The 17,715-nt window shown below is 45.6% G+C and overlaps 1 protein-coding gene across 2 annotated transcripts in view; it reads right to left on the reverse strand.

Moving 5' to 3' along the window:
* Window positions 1–10,529: 10,529 nt before the first annotated feature.
* Window positions 10,530–17,715, reverse strand: part of OPHN1 (oligophrenin 1) — a 143,924-nt gene continuing 136,738 nt past the window's right edge. For both annotated transcript variants that reach the window (XM_081963986.1, XM_081963985.1), the window contains exons 21-24: window positions 16,779–16,944; window positions 15,700–15,750; window positions 12,960–13,012; window positions 10,530–12,764 (exon numbers count right to left, since the gene is read on the reverse strand). In XM_081963986.1, coding sequence (XP_081820112.1) covers window positions 12,970–13,012; window positions 15,700–15,750; window positions 16,779–16,944 — 260 coding nt within the window. In that variant the 3' untranslated portion in view covers window positions 10,530–12,764; window positions 12,960–12,969. The remainder of the gene's footprint in view (window positions 12,765–12,959; window positions 13,013–15,699; window positions 15,751–16,778; window positions 16,945–17,715) is intronic.

Consider the following 17,715-nt stretch of genomic DNA (forward strand, 5'->3'; position numbering starts at 1 on the left):
GCTGCCACAGAGAGTAGGAGGTCAAGCTATTTTCCAAAGCATCTGAAGGCCGGACAAGGAATAATGGATGGAAACTGACCAAGGAGAGATTCAACCTAGAAATAAGGAGGAACTTTCTGACAGTGAGAACAATCAACCAATCGAACAGAAGTTGCCTTCGGAAGTTGTGGGGGCTTCATCACTGGAGGTTTTCAAAAAGAGATTGGACTGCCATTTGTCAGAAATGGTGCAGGGTCTCCTGCATGAGCAGGGGATTGGACTGGATGACCTTCAAGGTCCCTTCCAACTCTGTTAATCTGATGATCAGACCACATTTGAGAGAAAAGATTTGAAAGGGGTAAGTGAGCCCTTTCCATGGCAGTTTCTGGGGGTGTGAATCTTGGTCAATCTAAACAATTAGACACCTTTCTAGCAGGAAGTTAAAATCCAGGAGGTCTGAAACACACTTTATCTGTGATTACATGGAGGCTACGATCAATCTGAAAACCCATCAAGTAAGCAGGTAGAAGGGGAAAATAATATTAAGCAGGAAAGGAAGCAGAATGAGAACGAGTGCCCTGAGGATCAAGAGTGAGACAGATGCCACACTGCCATGAGCAAAGGTTGCTGCCAATGTGCCCCTTTCCAAATGCAAGACTTGAGGGGGCTGCTGGGAAGGGACCTTGGATTTGGATTCATTCCACAGTGACATTCCTTGGCAAATGCTTCAGGGGTCTCCCTCTTTCTCTGCACGCGTGATGGCAAATAATTGCATCCAGTCATCAAACTCGGGCAAACTCTTCCAAAAGTGAAAAATAAAATAATGACACGCAATTAGTTTTGCTTGGAGGAAACAGGATGGCATAATTTATGGAAAACAAGGACAATGAAGTCAGGCAGGGCCTTGTTTGCATCCTATTCTGGCCTGGGATTCTGTAAGGTCGCCACCTTTCTTATTTAAATCAACCCTGGAGGAAAAGTTGGTTGTACTTTAAATACCAGTTCTCAGTTCAAGCAGGAAAGCAGCAGTTTGCAAATAGTACTTTGCAATGCATTTATTTATTCAATACATCGGCAGCTTTGAGGACACGGGAGGATGACGAATTATTTCCCCCCCTTTTTTTTCACGGAGATTAATATTCATCCTAGCATGTGTTTTTTCCTTGAGGAACAAGTAGGAGTAAAGGGCACACCTCTACAGCTGCCACACTGGTACCACAACAGCCTCTTCTGTGTCTGTTGTCCTTTGTTGTCCAGTTCACACAACCAGCTGGATCAAGCCATGTTGTGCTTGGGAAATCTGGGCTTCAGTGGATAGTTGGGAACCTTCTTTGGGCAAGTGCTGCTTTCCTTTTTTTTCCTGATCACTAAAGAGTCACTGAGGCAAAAAATGGCACAAGTGCTGCTCCCGCCCATATGTTCCCACCCAGAGCCACTGTTGACAAGTTCATAGCCAGATTGTCTTTCCAAGCATAGTTGAAGCTCAGAGGTCTATGCAGACGTGATCAGAACCTTTTCAAGTCTGGAAGATAAGTTTCTGCTTCCTGGCATTTCCACTGTAATTAGCTCTCTCGATTGCACTTCTTGGAAGTATTTGGGTAAATATTAGAAGAAAAAGAAATGACCTTGCTATAGAATAGACTAGACTAGACTAGAATAGAATAGAATAGACTAGAATAGAATAGAATAGAATAAGGATAGAACAGAACAGAATAGAATAGAATTCTTTATTGGCTAAGTGTGATTGGACACACAAGGAATTTGTCTTTGGTGCAGATGCTCTCAGTGTACATAAAAAGACAAGATACATTCATCAACATACAGTGACGTGCAGTCAGGGGAGGCAGGGGAGGCACAGCCTCACCACTCTCATCATGAAAAGAAAAAAAATGTAAAAGGAAAAGGCGAGAGCTGAGGTCAGACTGAGCTAGTTGCTGCCTGAGCCTGCCTCACCATGGATGACTCTGCTTAACTGTTTAAAAAAGCCTCTAAAAAGTGCCCTCTACTATGAGGCAGGAGAACTGCATGCCTCCTCTAGTCTAGGCATTTTATGATCATTCGAGCAGAGTAAAGCAAGGGTTAAAAGCCTAAAAATTCCTGACTTAGGGGAGGCACGCAGTTCTCTGCCTCATAGTAGAGGGCGCTCATTTGGGCGGGGCTTCTTCAGAGGACCTGAGGCAAGAGCAGAGTTGAAATCCTCTCTGAAACAGCTGGAAAAGGTAAGTGTGGGTTGGAGGGAGGGGGAGGAATTCAAACTTCATCCTCCTGGTGCGGGGCTTTGGGCAAAGGCTGGAGGGAAGGACTCTGGCTCGCTTGTGCTCTCCCTTGCAGGCAGAGCCACGTTGCCTTTTCAAACCTGTAATCAGTGAAGCTGGGCTGGATCCTTCCGGGGCTGGGGGAAAGTGTGTGTGCTCCAGTATGGCTCTTTGACTGGCTTCCTGCCTCCTCCTGTGGTCTCCCTCCAATCCAACTTTGTGTGTGTGTGTGTGTGTGTGTGTGTGTGTTTGTTTGTTTGTTTGTTTGAGAGAGAGTTTGTTTGAATGAGGGAGGGAAGGGGGTAGGAGAGATAGTTCAATCCAATTTGTGTGTGTGTGAGAGAGAGATAGATAGAGATATCTGGTTTTATACAGGGGAGACAAATGAGAAGTAATGTAAGACAAATTGTTAATATATTGGAATATTTGGGGAAGAACAACCAAGTCCCCGCAGTGCTTTTATTCTTAGATGCGGAGAAAGCATTTGATTGAGTGAATTGACAATTTCTAATAAAAATAATACAAAAGATGCAGTTTGGAGAGTATTTCACACAATCTATTAAGGCACTATACCAGAAACAGACAGCACAAATTATAGTTAATGGTAGTTCAACAGAATCCTTTAAAATTGAAAAAGGTACAAGACAGGGGTGTCCCCTGTCTCCATTATTGTTTATCTTAACCTTGGAATTATTGTTGAATAGAATACGTGGGTCAGATGACCTACAGGGAATTAAGATCAGGCATTATGAATATAGAGTACAAGCATTTGCGGATGACTTGGTTGTAACTTTAACGCAACCGGGGAAATCAGTTATAGGTTTAATGAATATAATTAATCAATATGGTCAAGTATCCGGGTTTAAAATAAATCTAGGGAAAACAAAGATGATAGTTAAAAATGTGACTACAAATCAAAAAGAAGAATTAGAAAGAGTAACAGGATGCGAGATAGTAGAAAAGATTAAATATTTAGGAGTTTACATTGCAACCTCAAATGGGAAATTATATAAGTATAATTATGAACCATTATGGCATAAAATACAGTTAGAGATGAATAAATGGAAAAAATTACAATTGTCCTTGTTGGGAAGGATAGCAGCAGTAAAAATGAATGTTTTGCCTATTTCTCTTTCAAATGATACCAATACTTTCAAATGATACCAATACTTTAAAAAGATGCAAATTTGGAAGAATGGCAGAAAGGTATTAATAACTTTGTCTGGGTGGGTGGGGAAGAAACCAAGAGTAAAAATAATGCAAGATATACGGGAAAGAGGTGGTTTGAAAATGTCCAATTTAAAATTATACTATGAAGCAGTAGTTTTATCAATAATTAGTGATTGGATTAATTTAACAGAGGATAGAATACTGAATATTTAGGGATATGATTTGGTATATGGTTGGCACGCTTATTTAATATATGCTAAGAAGGTGAATTAGATTTTTAAAAGCCATATATTAAGGAATGCCCTATTGCGTGTCTGGAAAAAATACCAATATAGGCTAAATGATAAGATACCTATGTGGGTAGTACCTAGACACGCGATAGAGAATATAAGTATAGAACAAAAACAGGATGTAATTACATATAGAGAACTTCTTAATATAGAAAGAGGTGTACTACAATTAAAGCCTTTGAATGTATTAAGAGAGGAAAGGGTAATTCAAACCTGGTTTCAGTATGGACAGTTACAAGCTAGATGGAAAAAAGATCAGACAAAATGAGGATAGTTTGGTAAAACAAATTAGGGACCAGACTCAAATGCATATAAAAAGGTTGTATAATACACTGATAGAAATAGACTCAGAAAAAGAGTTAGTTAAAGATTGTATGATAAAATGGGCACAAACTTTGAAGAAACAATAATGATGGAAACATGGGAAAAGATTTGGGTAAGAAATGTAAAATTTACGCAAGCTCAGAAATTGAGAGAGAATTTTTATAAGATGTTGTATAGATGGCATTTAGATCCTAAAAAGTTAGCTTGTATGTATCCAAATTTACAACCTAAATGTTGGAGATGTGATTGTGCTGACGCTACGTATTACCATATATGGTGGACTTGCAAAAAAGTTAAAGCATTTTGGATAAAAATATGGTGGGTTATTCAAAATATACTTAAAAAGAGGATAAAGTTCACTCCCCAGCTGTTTTTGTTAGGCATAATTACAGACTGTACAGTTATAGAGATTAATTTGATTTTGAACTTAACGACGGCAGCAAGATTGTTGGTGGCGCAGTACTGGAAGAGGGAAGAATTGCCTACTATTCAAGAATGGACGCTAAAAGTAGTAAATCTAGCAGAGATGGCCAAAATCACAGCATATTTGAAGGACCACTCAGATGAGAAATATGTTGGAATGGAGACGATGGATTGACTATATTCAAAATAAATATCGGACTAAAAAATTTCAATTAGCTTATGAGCAAAGGGACAACGAATGTTACAATTTATCTAAAGTTAGTTTAATAAAAGGGGAATTAAAGCACAAGAGGAGGTAGGATGTTAAAGTCAGTTAGCTTATATTAGCGTATGATTGTTAAATGTTTATACCCTGTATTTTGCTCTGGGAGGTTGGGGGGAGGGAGGGATGGAGGGGGGTAGGGTCGGGGGTGGAGGGAGGGAAGGGGAAGGGGAAACATTTGTAAAATTTATTAAAACTTTTAATAAAAAAAAGTGGGGGGAAAAAGCTTCTGGGGATCCTCAGGAGTTCCCCCCCCCCCCACTTTTTAAAGCATTTTTTTCTTGCCTATTCGTCCAAACCAGCAGGAAAAAAAATGCTTTTAAAAAATGAAAAAAAGTTGGCCACATCCACCCAGTCACATGACTCCCCCTGCCACCAAGCCACGCCCACAGAACAGGTGGGAAAAGCAATTAGATTTCCCCACTGAGTGCTCAGTCCTTTGCAGCATTTGCAACTCTCTTTGGAATGAAGCTCTCCCATCCATCAGAAGTGATGAGAGGAAGAATAATGGATTGGTTAGAAACCAGCCATAAAGGAAGTAATTCAGGAGAGAGAGAGAAAAAGAGCGACAAATGTAAAGTTTTTCAGCAAACGTGGGCAAAGGGCCCATGAAACTGCAGCCCTCACCTTCTTTCCTTAAAGGGAACAGCTATATTTGGGCTTTTGCAGCTGAGGAATTATTTGACTCTTGACTCAAAGCACGCCTTCACTAATTTGATTGGCGTCAGTGGGATGATTTTTCACATTTCTGAATTAGGCCTAAGCCGGAGTTCATTGCTTGGTCCCGGTCCAGGCTTCCCCGAAAGGGAACAGGGAAACCTTCTGGCAGCCCCAAAGAATTCAAAAGGTTTAAGGAAGCTGCTTTTGCTGTGACAGAAAAAGGAGGAGAGCAGAAGGGATGCAGGGAGAACATGGGATGGGAAGACCAAGACTTTCCTGTGCTCTGCGTTTGGAAAATCCCTTTTCCTCTGGTGGCCCAAAGAATGGATCCAGAGTAATTTCTAGTTCTAGACTGAGTAGATGCTGCTGTTTACACACTGGTGGCTGCAGATGCGGCAGGCTCAAAACAAACTAAAAGGACTTTGAGGTTTATCTACCTCGTCGATCATCGGGTCAGTGCTGCAGAGCACAAGTGGGGATCTCTCTGCACACAGGTGGGAAGGCCTAAGGCAGAGGTCTTCAAACTTGGCAACTTGAAGACTTGTGGACTTCAACTCCCAGAATTCTCCAGCTTATAGCTGAATTCTCCAGCACATAGCATAGCTGACTGGAGAATTCTGGGAGTTGAAGTCCACAAGTCTTCAAGTTGCCAAGTTTGAAGACCTCTGGCCTAAGTTCTGTCCTAAGACATCTTCCATCACCCCACATACACTCCACACACACTGCATCCAGATGTATACAATGGGCTCAGTGCTCTTCAACATTTTCAGAAATGACTTAGCTGAGGGGATAAAATTAAAATTAACTGGTGACCCTAAAGTGGGAGTGAGGGAAATGCCACTGCCAACATCTTAGAAAAAACATTTTTTTGGGGGGGGGGGTCCAAGATCCCATGCAGTGGTTGGATTCAGCCGGTTGTCACCGGTTTGGCTAAGCCGGTTAACTTTGTGTGCAGTTCGACGAACTGGCTGAATCACCACGCCCAGGGCCTCCTTGCGCTCCTCCCCTCCCCTCCCAGCCACTTGAGAAAGTTGTCCCATGGCAAGTTGGCCACGGCAAATTCTTCAGCACCGAGTTGGCCACGGCATATTGTCCCATTCCATGGCTTTCTCCTGCAGGTCGTCATGCTTGGACAATTCATCAGAAATTAGTTGAGTCTTTAGCCGTTAGGTGAGTCTCGGCAGCAGCACCTGGGATTGTGCTAGGAAGCCAAACCACCCCAAGGAAGGTTGCTCACGAGCAACGAATGGATGCATTTCCTTGCACTCGTTTGACACCGGTTGCCGTTTCCAGGCAGTGGGGAAGGATGACGTGCTAAATGAGGCACGGAAGCCACAGGCTTGTTTTACAGGAATGATTTTCTTTCCTCAAGGACTTAAAGGGGGTGGCAGAGCATCGTCCCCCCCAATCCAGGTGGGCCCGTGTGCTGCCCACCAGCACTTTCTGCCCTCGGACAGGCTCTGGTTGCCTCAGTTTGACTCAGTCCGAGCTCCGTTGGTGTGTCAGCAATGCTGGGGAACTGTTGGTGAGAGGTGAAAGCACCGAGAATGGAAAGATTAGTAAGGGGAAAAGCTGCCATGCCGTTGCTGGTTTTCATTCCTTTTTGAAGTAAAAATGCATCAAGATTTCCTTAAAACCAGGCACGTTTTCCTTTCCTTCCAGTAAACAAAAACCGCAATGAGGAGACGTTTTGTCTGCCATAAGATGAAAAATGCCTTTTATCATTTAATGTGCAGACTGGGGTACCTCATGCTCTGTGTACATCAAGCCATGAAACAACCTGTGTTCATGTGTTGCATGCATCATATTGTCCAGAATGTGTTCTCCTCAGTGACTGCTCTGTGATAAAGATGTGGGTTTTTTTCCCAAATCACCATGCTGGTGAAAATATGTGCACAGGGCAGGGGCTGAGGGAGCTTGGCCAGTTGCTAGCGGAGCTTCCATTGTAGCGGCTGGTTGAGCATCGAAGGGTCAGAGCAGCCTCTCCGCAGGGGGCTCGGCTCCCTCCGTCACCATGGCAACCTGTGGAAGAAAGCGACGGGGGCCGTCTTTTAGCTCCCTATCAGCTGCTGAGAGGGTGAGGGCCTTGCAGTCACGCAGACCCAAAAGGCCAGGGAAACGGAATTTCCTGAGGGCTGCAGTGGAGAGCAAACGCACTCAGACTGTAAGCAGAGCAAAGATGCCTTTGGAGAATCCAGGCGCCGGCCCATCTCTCTTAGCTCGGTCCTCCGTTGCTGGAGAGACACTTGCTGGACTTCAGCTCCCATCCTCCCCACCCTTGGCTAATGCCGGTGAGCAGTGGTGGGAAGCTAGAAGGTGCAAGGGTGTGCAAAGCTAAGTCACAAGGGTTGGTTTTACGCATCACATGGACCAAAATGAACATCTATTTTATGGCTTAATGTGATGCATAAACTTTCTGGTTGCTTTTTTCTGGTGTAAGCACAAGTAGAATCTTTCCGATAAACAACAATTAATGGGATCCTGTTGTTTTTTTTCCATGGAGCACATACGGCCCACCCCAATGTTGCTAGGGAGTTTTGTTACCATTGATGCTACACAGTGGTGGGACTCCACCAGTATGCACCTATTTGGGAGAACTAGTTGTTAACTTTCTAAGCAGTTCGGAGAACCGGTTGTTGGAAGAAATCTCCTTTTGTTTTTTCCCATTTTACAAGGCTAATCCTGTAAGGAAGGCAGGAAAGAAGGAAACATTCTGGTGTTGCTTCTAGCCTAATCTTTATTGCCCTGCTTACAGAAACTGCCTCTCCTGTTAACCCTTATGACATTGTAACAGCTAAGGCGAAGTGCCCATCGACCTGAGTGATGTTGAGTTGGCCACGCCCACCCAGTCACATGACCACCAAGCCCCGCCTATCCAGCTGGTCATTGGGCAAAGAACTGGCTGTTAAATTATTTGAATCCCACCACTTCTGGCAAACACTGGAGTACAATAGCTGGAGGCCGGCAGCCCATGGCCTGCCCTTAGGACCCATCATGGCGTCCTTCCCAACTTTCCCTGGAGAAGCCAGGCCAAGATGGCTGACCAAGGGTTGGTCAGAGCAGGAAGGACCCATTTTGCAATGGCTGCCCAGGCGCCTCTTCTTTGCTGTTCCCCACACAGGCTTCATCTCAGCGGTGCCACCCAAATGCTGCCAATGCAGTCAGCTGATGGGTCTGAATGAAGCCCCTCCTCACTTTTGAACTAATTACTTACTTACTTTACTTTATTTTCATTGCACATGGTACAACGAAATTAAATGCCGTCTTCAGTGTACATTATAACTCTAAAAATAAAAACACAAACATACACCCTCTACTTTCTATATAATTGAAATTGAAAACCGAAATTGCGCTATACCATAGAATCCAATATGGTTATTGCCCTGGGACAGAAGCTGTTTTTCAGCCTATTTGTCCTTGTTTTTATTATCCTGTACCGTCTGCCAGATGGTAATAGTTCAAAAAAAGAAGGGTGCCCAGGATGAGATGGATCTTTAAGAATGTTTTGAACTTTATTAAGGCAGCAGGATTTACTTATTTAATTGTTTACTAATTTATTTACTTATATTTTGTACTTCTTAACCACCTGTTTCCCTCAGAGAGGAGCTTTGGTCTGTGTATAATTTAGCCAATAAAATTATGCATTAAAAACAGAATAATTTATGACTTTAAAAAAATATTATACAACATGATAAAATTTCAAAAGATGGAGAATTCCAAGATGGAACTTTCTCCACGTTTGGGGGCTTTTCTCACCTCTGTGGGCAGGAAGTTTCCCAGTGCAGGGGCAGAAAGCCCCCCTCCCTAGACCCTACCAGTCGAAATTCCTTGGCTGACAGGCTCTGCCACCTCCCCTTCCAGATCAAGTGGGAAGGGGGGATATGATGGGGCAAAGCTGGCTCCATAGGTAGCCTGGTCATGTAGATAATAACCGATACCTTGAATTAGACCCGGAACCAAACTGGCACCCAGTGCAGTTCACGGAGCAGAGTGCTATATGTACCCTTCTTTGGGCACCGAGTCTAGGTGGCGCAGCTACGTTATGCAGAGGTTGAAGCTTCTGGATCCATTTCAAGGGTAGCCGCATGTAGAGCGCATTGCAGGAGTCCAATCAGACAATGACCAGGGCACAAGTGACCGAGTAGAGGGCCTCCCTGTCCAGGAAAGGGCATAATTGGCATACAATGCAAAGTTGGGCAATGACCATCCTGGCCACGGCTGCCATCTTCTTTTTCAGCAGGAGCCCTTAGTCCAAGAGGTCCCCCAATTTACGCGCAAGGTCAGTCTAGGGTAGTACAACCCCATCCAGGAGCAAAGATGATAAACTCCCAGACCCAGAGAGGCCCACCCACGGTCACTTCACGTTACCAGGCTGAGTTGAAGACAGCTGTTCCCCATCCAGGCTCCCACTGCCTTCAGGTACCATTAAAGGTGTGTCCACTGCATCTCTCCCTTCACCTGGGATGGAGATACATAGCTGGGTATCATTGGGTTATTGGTGATACCTTGCCTCATGCAGGTTCACGTAGATGTTAAAAGGGACTGGAGTAAAGAGCCCTGTGGTACCTCACAAAGAAATAACCTTGCCCCTATGACCACCATTTGGGACTGGCCTCAGAGGGAGGTGACTGTGCCACCTGCCTCCAACTCCATAAGTCAACCCAAAAGGATACCACGGTTGATGGTATCAAAAGCCATCAATGACACAACAATGAATCTGAAAACAATATCAAGAGGGAAGAAAGTTAAAGAATTAGGAGCACAAGTGGTGTTTTCAGCTATACTTCCATCAAAAGGCCAACATCTAATGAGGGAGCAAAGGATTTTAGAAACCAACCACTGGCTGCTGTCATCAACAGAACTTTCCAACATGGCCCCCTGCAAATGGGTTGACTTTTCATCCATGCCAACAGAGTGGTATGTCCATATTAAGCCCAAGGAAGACAGTCATACAGGCCAGCTCCTCTAAGGGAACTCCAAAGTAAGTGGAATGCAACCTTTTGTAACTCGTGTGCATGTGACCCTAACCCCAACTCTTGCAATGAGCAAGTGGTCTTCCTCCTCTGTCTAATGTTGGATGCGATCAGTCATGTTATATTTTGCAAGCTGACTTTACTATTCTATGAATAAAGTTCACACGAGTTCAAAAACTACAATCAAGAGTAATCAGATGGATTTTTTTAATCCATGGAAACGTTATAAACATTATTACAACTAATCTACTTCTTTTACCAGACAAGTACACCAGGTGGAAATTACTTTAAGTGCCTTTAAATTCACAAAACAGAGAGAGCTGAATTGTTGGACATCTTTAGCTTACGACAAAAGCAGGTTTGATGAGAGAGGTACCCATTTCGGATGGGAGCACCGCACAATAGTTTGGGAGCTGAGTACCCCACCCTTCCTGCAGAAAGAAATATCAAACATTCACTTTCAGAACTTCCTTTCCTGTCTCAGCTTCTACTCTCTGGAATCAATCACATCTTGAATGCCTCCCCCCACCAGTCATTTCCCGCAGTAGAAATCAATGGTATCGGCATAATCCATTGATAGATTCCTGGGAAACATAGATCAACAGAGATTGACGTACGCCCAACGCCTGAACTTCCTGGAGGTCACTGTAACCTCTCACTACTCAATGTGCAAAGATCTGTGGCCCCAGGATTGGTCTGACAAGGCTGCCAGGGAGACGTGGGCGTTTTCATATCCCTCAATCAATCTTCAATTATTCTGTCCAGCTTATACTGGTGGTTAAGAACAGACTTCACAGGATGAACAATCTTCTGTATTTGATCAGCAACTTTGGGGAGTTAACATGAGCATTGGATGGCACCGGTAACAAAAGCATAGCAAGAAAGCATATACATCACTTTCTTCACCCCTCAAGGCATGTTAAATATCAATATGGCATTTCCTGATGACGTCTGTGGAAATAATTATTTGTCTGGTGGTACATTGGGAGGGTGTTGGTTGGTACAAGTATCAAGCTTATTTCTAAAGAGAAATGAACGGGCCCAAAATCTGGCAATCCTGAGCCACTCCCCAAAGTTCATTTATTTCTTGCATCTGCAAAGCATGGCTACAATGTGCTAGCTGGAGGCTTTCTACCCTGGTCCTCAGAGACATTTACAAGGTGAACTGAAACCTCTGGTGCAAAAGTATTCAGGTAAGTGCTATATCCAAGTTCCTAGGAAAGAACCAATTGCCAGTTTGTGGAATGGGGAATCCTGGGGAGGGGCCTGTCCAGAGACTCTGCAGGGATCCAAAGTGGAGCTTGGAGAAAGAACATCCCAGCCGAGATGTCAGAAGCTGTCAGACGCCTGAGGCAGAGAGACGTGCACACAACTATAACCACAGGATCTCTTTCTTCCTTTGGTGGCCGGTCGAATAAAAGCGGATCTAAATGCAGGCTCTCATCTCACTCTACGGCAGGGGTGTCCAAACTTGGGAACTTTAAGACATGTGGACTTCAACTCCCAGAATTCCCCAGCCAGCTATGGGAGTTGGGAATTCTGGGAGTTGAAGTCCACATGTCTTAAAGTTCCCAAGTTTGGACACCCCTGCTCTACGGCAAGCAGGAAGGGCCCTTTGGGGAGGAAAGAGGTCAAGGTGGGAGAGCGGAATGTGGTCTGGCAAAAGATGAAACTACCTGGAATGTCCTGAAGCTGCTTTGGAAATGAAGGGAAACTAGCCTCACAGAGGGGCGCCATTGGGCTTCTACTTCCAATTTCGGCACCATTTCCCTTTGTGGGGGCTGGAGCATCTGGCTTCAAAATCCTTCCTCCTGCCATTCACGCTCCGGAGCATTGGCTGGTTGTGCAAGCACAACCAATAAGAAGTGTGGAGGCCTTATTGGGAATGTTTTCAGCCTTTTATGAGTTAACAGCTAACCCCGCGCTTGCCCTCCACGCGGCAGGGGCACGAAATCTCAGTCTTTGAAAAGAAAAGAAAAAAAAATAACACAATGGGACACATTTGGAGCCACCCAGCCAGAAAACCTCTGAGGCACAGAAGCTGCTTGCAGCCCAGTTCCTAGATCCAGGTAGCAGCTCTTCAAGCGGGACCCCATAAGAGGCCAGAGTTGGCGGAAGGGGCCTCCCCTCCCGATGGGCCCCTCTTTGGCTGCTCCAACTCAGCTGCCAGCGAACGCTTCCAGGGGAAAGCAGCCCTTTCTGAAGAGGAAGAGGAGGAGGAGCAGAAGGCCCGATTGTTGCTCTGTCTTTTTGAACTCTTACAGTAGCGGGTGGAACTATGGTCCCTCCCAAGGATGTCTCTGCTTCTCTTATAACAATGCAAGATGTTCACGACGGCATGCTGAAAGGCGGGGTTGGAAAGAGCTGATTTACAGAGCAACACGCCGCGTGTTGCAAATCCGTGATCCAGGCTCAGCCATGCAGAAGCCTGGGAAGGAAAGAAACACGGGGAGTAAAACAAAAGTGGAGGATGTGAAAACACAACGCGCACCAGTTGGCTTGCTGGAGCTGCAGCCAAGAGGGGAATCTCCCCCCCCCCCCGGAGGTTTCTGCAACACCCGCCCCCCCGAATACCCCCAGCATTCGGGTTCTTAAGAAATCAGAAAATAAACGGCAGGATTACCTGGGGCCTTTCATCCCTCCTCATTTGGGGATCTGCCCTGGGGACAGGAAGAACTGCAAAAGAAGGGAAGCAGTAAGGAAAACAGCAAGGGAGAAAGCAGGAGTGCAGCTGTAGCTCTATCAGTCAGGCTGAACTGGAGTTACTGTATTTTTCAGAGTATAAGACACACCGGAATATAAGACACACCAAGATTTTGAAGAGGTAATGTTTTTTAAAAAAGTTTTTAAACCTCCAAAACCCTCTGCATGCCTCATTTTTTGTGAAATTGCTCCCGGGGGCTCGGGGCAAAAACAGACTGCTCATTTTTGTCCTCCCCAGTTCCCAGGAGCATGTTGCAGGTATCCCAAACCCTCTGCACATCCATTTTTGTGAAGGGGCGGGGTTTCAGGATGTCAAAAATACTGTATTCAGTGTATAAGACGCACCCAGATTTTCACCCTCTTTCTGGGGGGAAAAAGGTGCATCTTATACTCCAAAAAATACAGTAACTAGAGGGCCTGTGTGGTGTGGTGGTTTAAGTGCTGGACTAGGAGTGGGGAGGTCCAGTTCTCATTTCCCCTCATTCACGGAGACCCCATCTCTGTCAGCTCAACCCACCCGCAGGGACTGGCAATGCAGCACCCTAATATATTCAATGCTGAAAAACAATGCCTTGAATTTTAGGATCATTGCAAAGGCCAGGACGCTGCAAGAGATTGGAGGCTCAAGTTTGCAAGATTCCGCAATCCCAATTGACTATCAAACAATTGATAAGAATTATTTTATAACTCATGATTAAAATACTGCTGACCCTGAACCTGCAATGCCAACTCCAACGACTCTTCCTGCCTAGGAGATGAAGGATTGGGGTTGATAGGAAAGGGGCGTTATGGCCGCTCAACAGGCCAGCTGTCCAGCACAGGAAATCAGAAGCTGGAGCAGTTCAAAAGAAAACTCAGCTTTGTTGCGTGCTCACAGGCTCTACAAGAATCAAAGCAAAGTGGCTGTGGAGAAGGGTCAACGGAATTCAAGATGGGTTTGATCTTTTGTGGGCACGGAGGGACTCGAGACTGGTGAAGCACTTGACCCCCTCCCTCAGGCTCAGCCTGGTCATTTCCTCTACCAGCCGGAAAGACAAAAAGAGCCCTGAAAACAGTGGTGGGTTCCTACCAGTTCGGCCTGGTAGTGGCATGCTGGCCTGGATTGCAGAACCGGCAGCGACCCAGTCTGGCCACACCTCCGAACCAGTTCCCCAGTTGCCGCAGTCGCCACTGCCATCTTGTTCTTGAGTTTTGTGCATGCACAGAACCATTTCTATTGAACTGCACATGGGCATGCAGCATGCGTCCAGCGTGCCCACAAGCGAGCCGGAAGTAACACTGGCTAAACCCCACCAGTGCCCGAAAAGCTCTGCTACTGCCAAGCCAAGCAACCCTCGAGGCCCTCAGGGGCCAGTGGGGCTCTTTATGGGGCAGAATTTGGCAGGCCTTTTTTTTTTTGGTAATAGTAATTTTATTCCCAACCTAATAGCTGAAGAGTAATTAACAAGCCATTTTGAAAAATGATTAGGAAAGGAAGTATTTCACATGCCAACCGCGATTTGAGAAAGGTTCCCTCATCCCACAGAGCTGTAAACCCACCGGAGACCTTGCAGTTTTGCAGTCTCCTAGTTAGGAGCAACTGTCTGGAGCAGTTGTGGGCAATCTCAAGGCCTCTCCTTGTCCAGAGAGGAATTATGAAGAGCCAGCCTACTCGCTGGCTCTTCATTCTTCTGCAGTCATCGGCTCTACTCTCAGCTGAGCCATCTTCAGTTCCCCATCTCTTCCCCAGAAATCTCACAAAACATCTGCCAGTCTTTTCCACTCTCAGGCATCTGGAAAGCACCTCTCTATGCAGAGGGGATGTATTTGGGATAAATGTCCCAACCATCCATGGCAGGGGTGAAATTCAGCAGGTTCTGGAGAACCGGTAGCAGAAACTTTGAGTAGTTTGGAGAACCGGCAAATGTCACCTCTGACTGGATTCTGACTGGAGGTCTGGAGTGGGGAGGGAATGGGGATTTTGCAGTATCCTTCCCCTGGAGTGGGGAGGGAATGGAGATTTTACAGCATGTGATCCCGGGAATGGGGAGGGAATGGAGATTTTGCAGTATCCTTCCCCTGGAGTGGGGAGGGAATGGAGATTTTGTAGTATCCTTCCCCTGGAGTAGGGAGGGAATGGGGATTTTACAGTATCCTTCCCCTGGAGTAGGGAGGGAATGGGGATTTTGCAGTACCCTTCCCCTGAAGGGGGAGGGAATGGGGATTTTGCAGTATCCTTCCACTGGAGTGGGGAGGGAATGGAGATTTTACAGTATCCTTCCCCTGGAGTGGGAAGGGAATGGAGATTTTGCAGTATCCTTCCCCTGGAGTAGGGAGGGAATGGGGATTTTACAGTATCCTTCCCCTGGAGTAGGGAGGGAATGGGGATTTTGCAGTACCCTTCCCCTGAAGGGGGAGGGAATGGGGATTTTGCAGTATCCTTCCACTGGAGTGGGGAGGGAATGGAGATTTTGCAGTATCCTTCCCCTGGAGTGGGGAGGGAATGGAGATTTTGTAGTATCCTTCCCCTACCGTGTCCACCAGGCCAGGCCCACAAAAGCAGTAGTAAAAATTTTTTGAATTTCACCACTGATCCATGGGCAAAATCTGAAGACTGCATGATTCACCAGCTTTTCAGAATGCCAACCATGTGTCTTAAGGCAAACCTTTTCTTCTCTTACCTTGTTCTCCTGAAGGAAGCTGTCTCAAAGAACTTTGCCCTGGACGCCACCCTGAAAAGCAAGCAGCGCAAACAGCCTCTTTACTTTGTGGTAGCAATACGGATGTGCAGTCAAAAAGAGCCTGAGATCAAGGAAGCAAATTTCCACTAACCAAGGCTGGACAGATAGATAGATATGAGAACACAAGTGTGGACCTAGGTTTCTAGTCCTTATGACTGCCAAATTCTACTTGGAAGGATAAAGGGCAGTGTTTAACAAGTCCTCAGAAGCTGCTGTATATAATCAGGGATAATGATATACAAAACTCATGTAAGTCTCCACTATAATAATAGAAGTTGCAGTTTAGCTGACAGAAGTAGGGTAACTGCAGAGAACCAGTCTGTCCTCAGTTATAGAAACCTCTATTTATAGAAATTTCCATTACCAATTCTCTCTCCTGGAGAATTGGTAGCGGAAAGTTTGAGTAATTCAGAGAACCAGCAAATACCACTTCTGGCTGACCCCAGAGTGGGGTGGGAATGGGGATTTTGCAGTATCCTTCCCCTGGAGTGGGGAGGGAATGGGGATCTTGCAGTATCCTTCCCCTGGAGTGGGGAGGGAATGGGGATTTTGCAGTATCCTTCCCCTGGAGTGGGGAGGAAATGGGGATTTTACAGTATCCTTCCCCTGGAGTGGGGAGGAAATGGGGATTTTGCAGTATCCTTCCCCTGGAGTGGGGAGGGAATGGGGATTTTGCAGTATCTTTCCCCTGGAGTGGGGAGGGAATGGGGATTTTGCAGTATCCTTCCCCTGGAGTGGGGAGGAAATGGGGATTTTACAGTATCCTTCCCCTGGAGTGGGGAGGAAATGGGGATTTTACAGTATCCTTCCCCTGGAGTGGGGAGGAAATGGGGATTTTACAGTATCCTTCCCCTGGAGTGGGGAGGAAATGGGTCTTTCATAGTATCCTTCTCCTGGAATGGGGAGGGAATGGGGATTTTGCAGTATCCTTCCCCAGCCAAAATGGCAATTGTTGGGGGGGGGGGGGAAGAGTTGGCGTCCGACTCAGCTGGAGGGCTGGACCCTCTGCCACTACTCACACTGAGGAGGGGGCTTCTGCTGCTGTTCCCATCGCCAGGTCTGCCTTGGCGTCCACCTTTTGTGTCACAGCAGCCTTGCAGGGAGGATCTGGGGGTCGCATTGGAGGTCGTGTGATGACTGGTTTCTCGCCAGGAAGCCGTGCTTTAGTGAAGCTCTCGTATTCGCCTGGGGTGGAAAAAAAATTAACTGAAATGCAGGAATGAAGTGGAAGTAAATACGCAGACAGCCACAAAAGAGCAGTCATCAATAGTTTCTAAAAAAGAGGCACATCCCAGCATCCCAGACTTCCCTAAGGAAAAAAAAGATAAATATTGGGGATAAGGACATTCAATTCTTAGGGGAACAGAAACTATAGTCTGCAGAACGAACAGTCCATCTTGGGAGGAATACTGTCTCCCTGGAGCAAACATCAAAGATGTAACTGAGAAACTTACTAAAGGATTACTACCCCTTTCTTCCCCTACACGTGGGGACTAATGGCACAACAATGAATCTGAAAACAGTAACAAGAGATTACCAACAGCTAGGAGGTCAAGTGATATTTTCAGCTATACTTCCAACAAAAGGTCAACTTCCAATGAGGGAGCAAAGGATTTTAGAAATGAACCACTGGCTTAAAAACAGCTGCGGTCAAGAGAACTTTTGCTTTCTAGACCCTGGTCTGCATTATCTACATCAGGGGTGTCCAAACTTGGGAACTTATGGACTTCAACTTCCAGAATTCCCCAACCAGCTTGTTGTTGTCAGCATGAGTTGAAGTCCACAAGTCTTAAAGTTCCCAAGTTTGGACACCCCTGACCTACACGAAGGGCTACTGACAAGGGCTACTGTGAACCTCACAGGAACTGGAAAGAATATATTTGGATAACAACTTATCAGAAGGGTTTTAAACTAAAATTGAGGGGGAACCCTAATTCCAAGCAAAAATCATATATG

The sequence above is a fragment of the Natrix helvetica genome, assembly GCF_964273705.1.
Source record: "Natrix helvetica genome assembly, chromosome: 11".
Lineage (NCBI taxonomy): Eukaryota > Metazoa > Chordata > Lepidosauria > Squamata > Natricidae > Natrix > Natrix helvetica.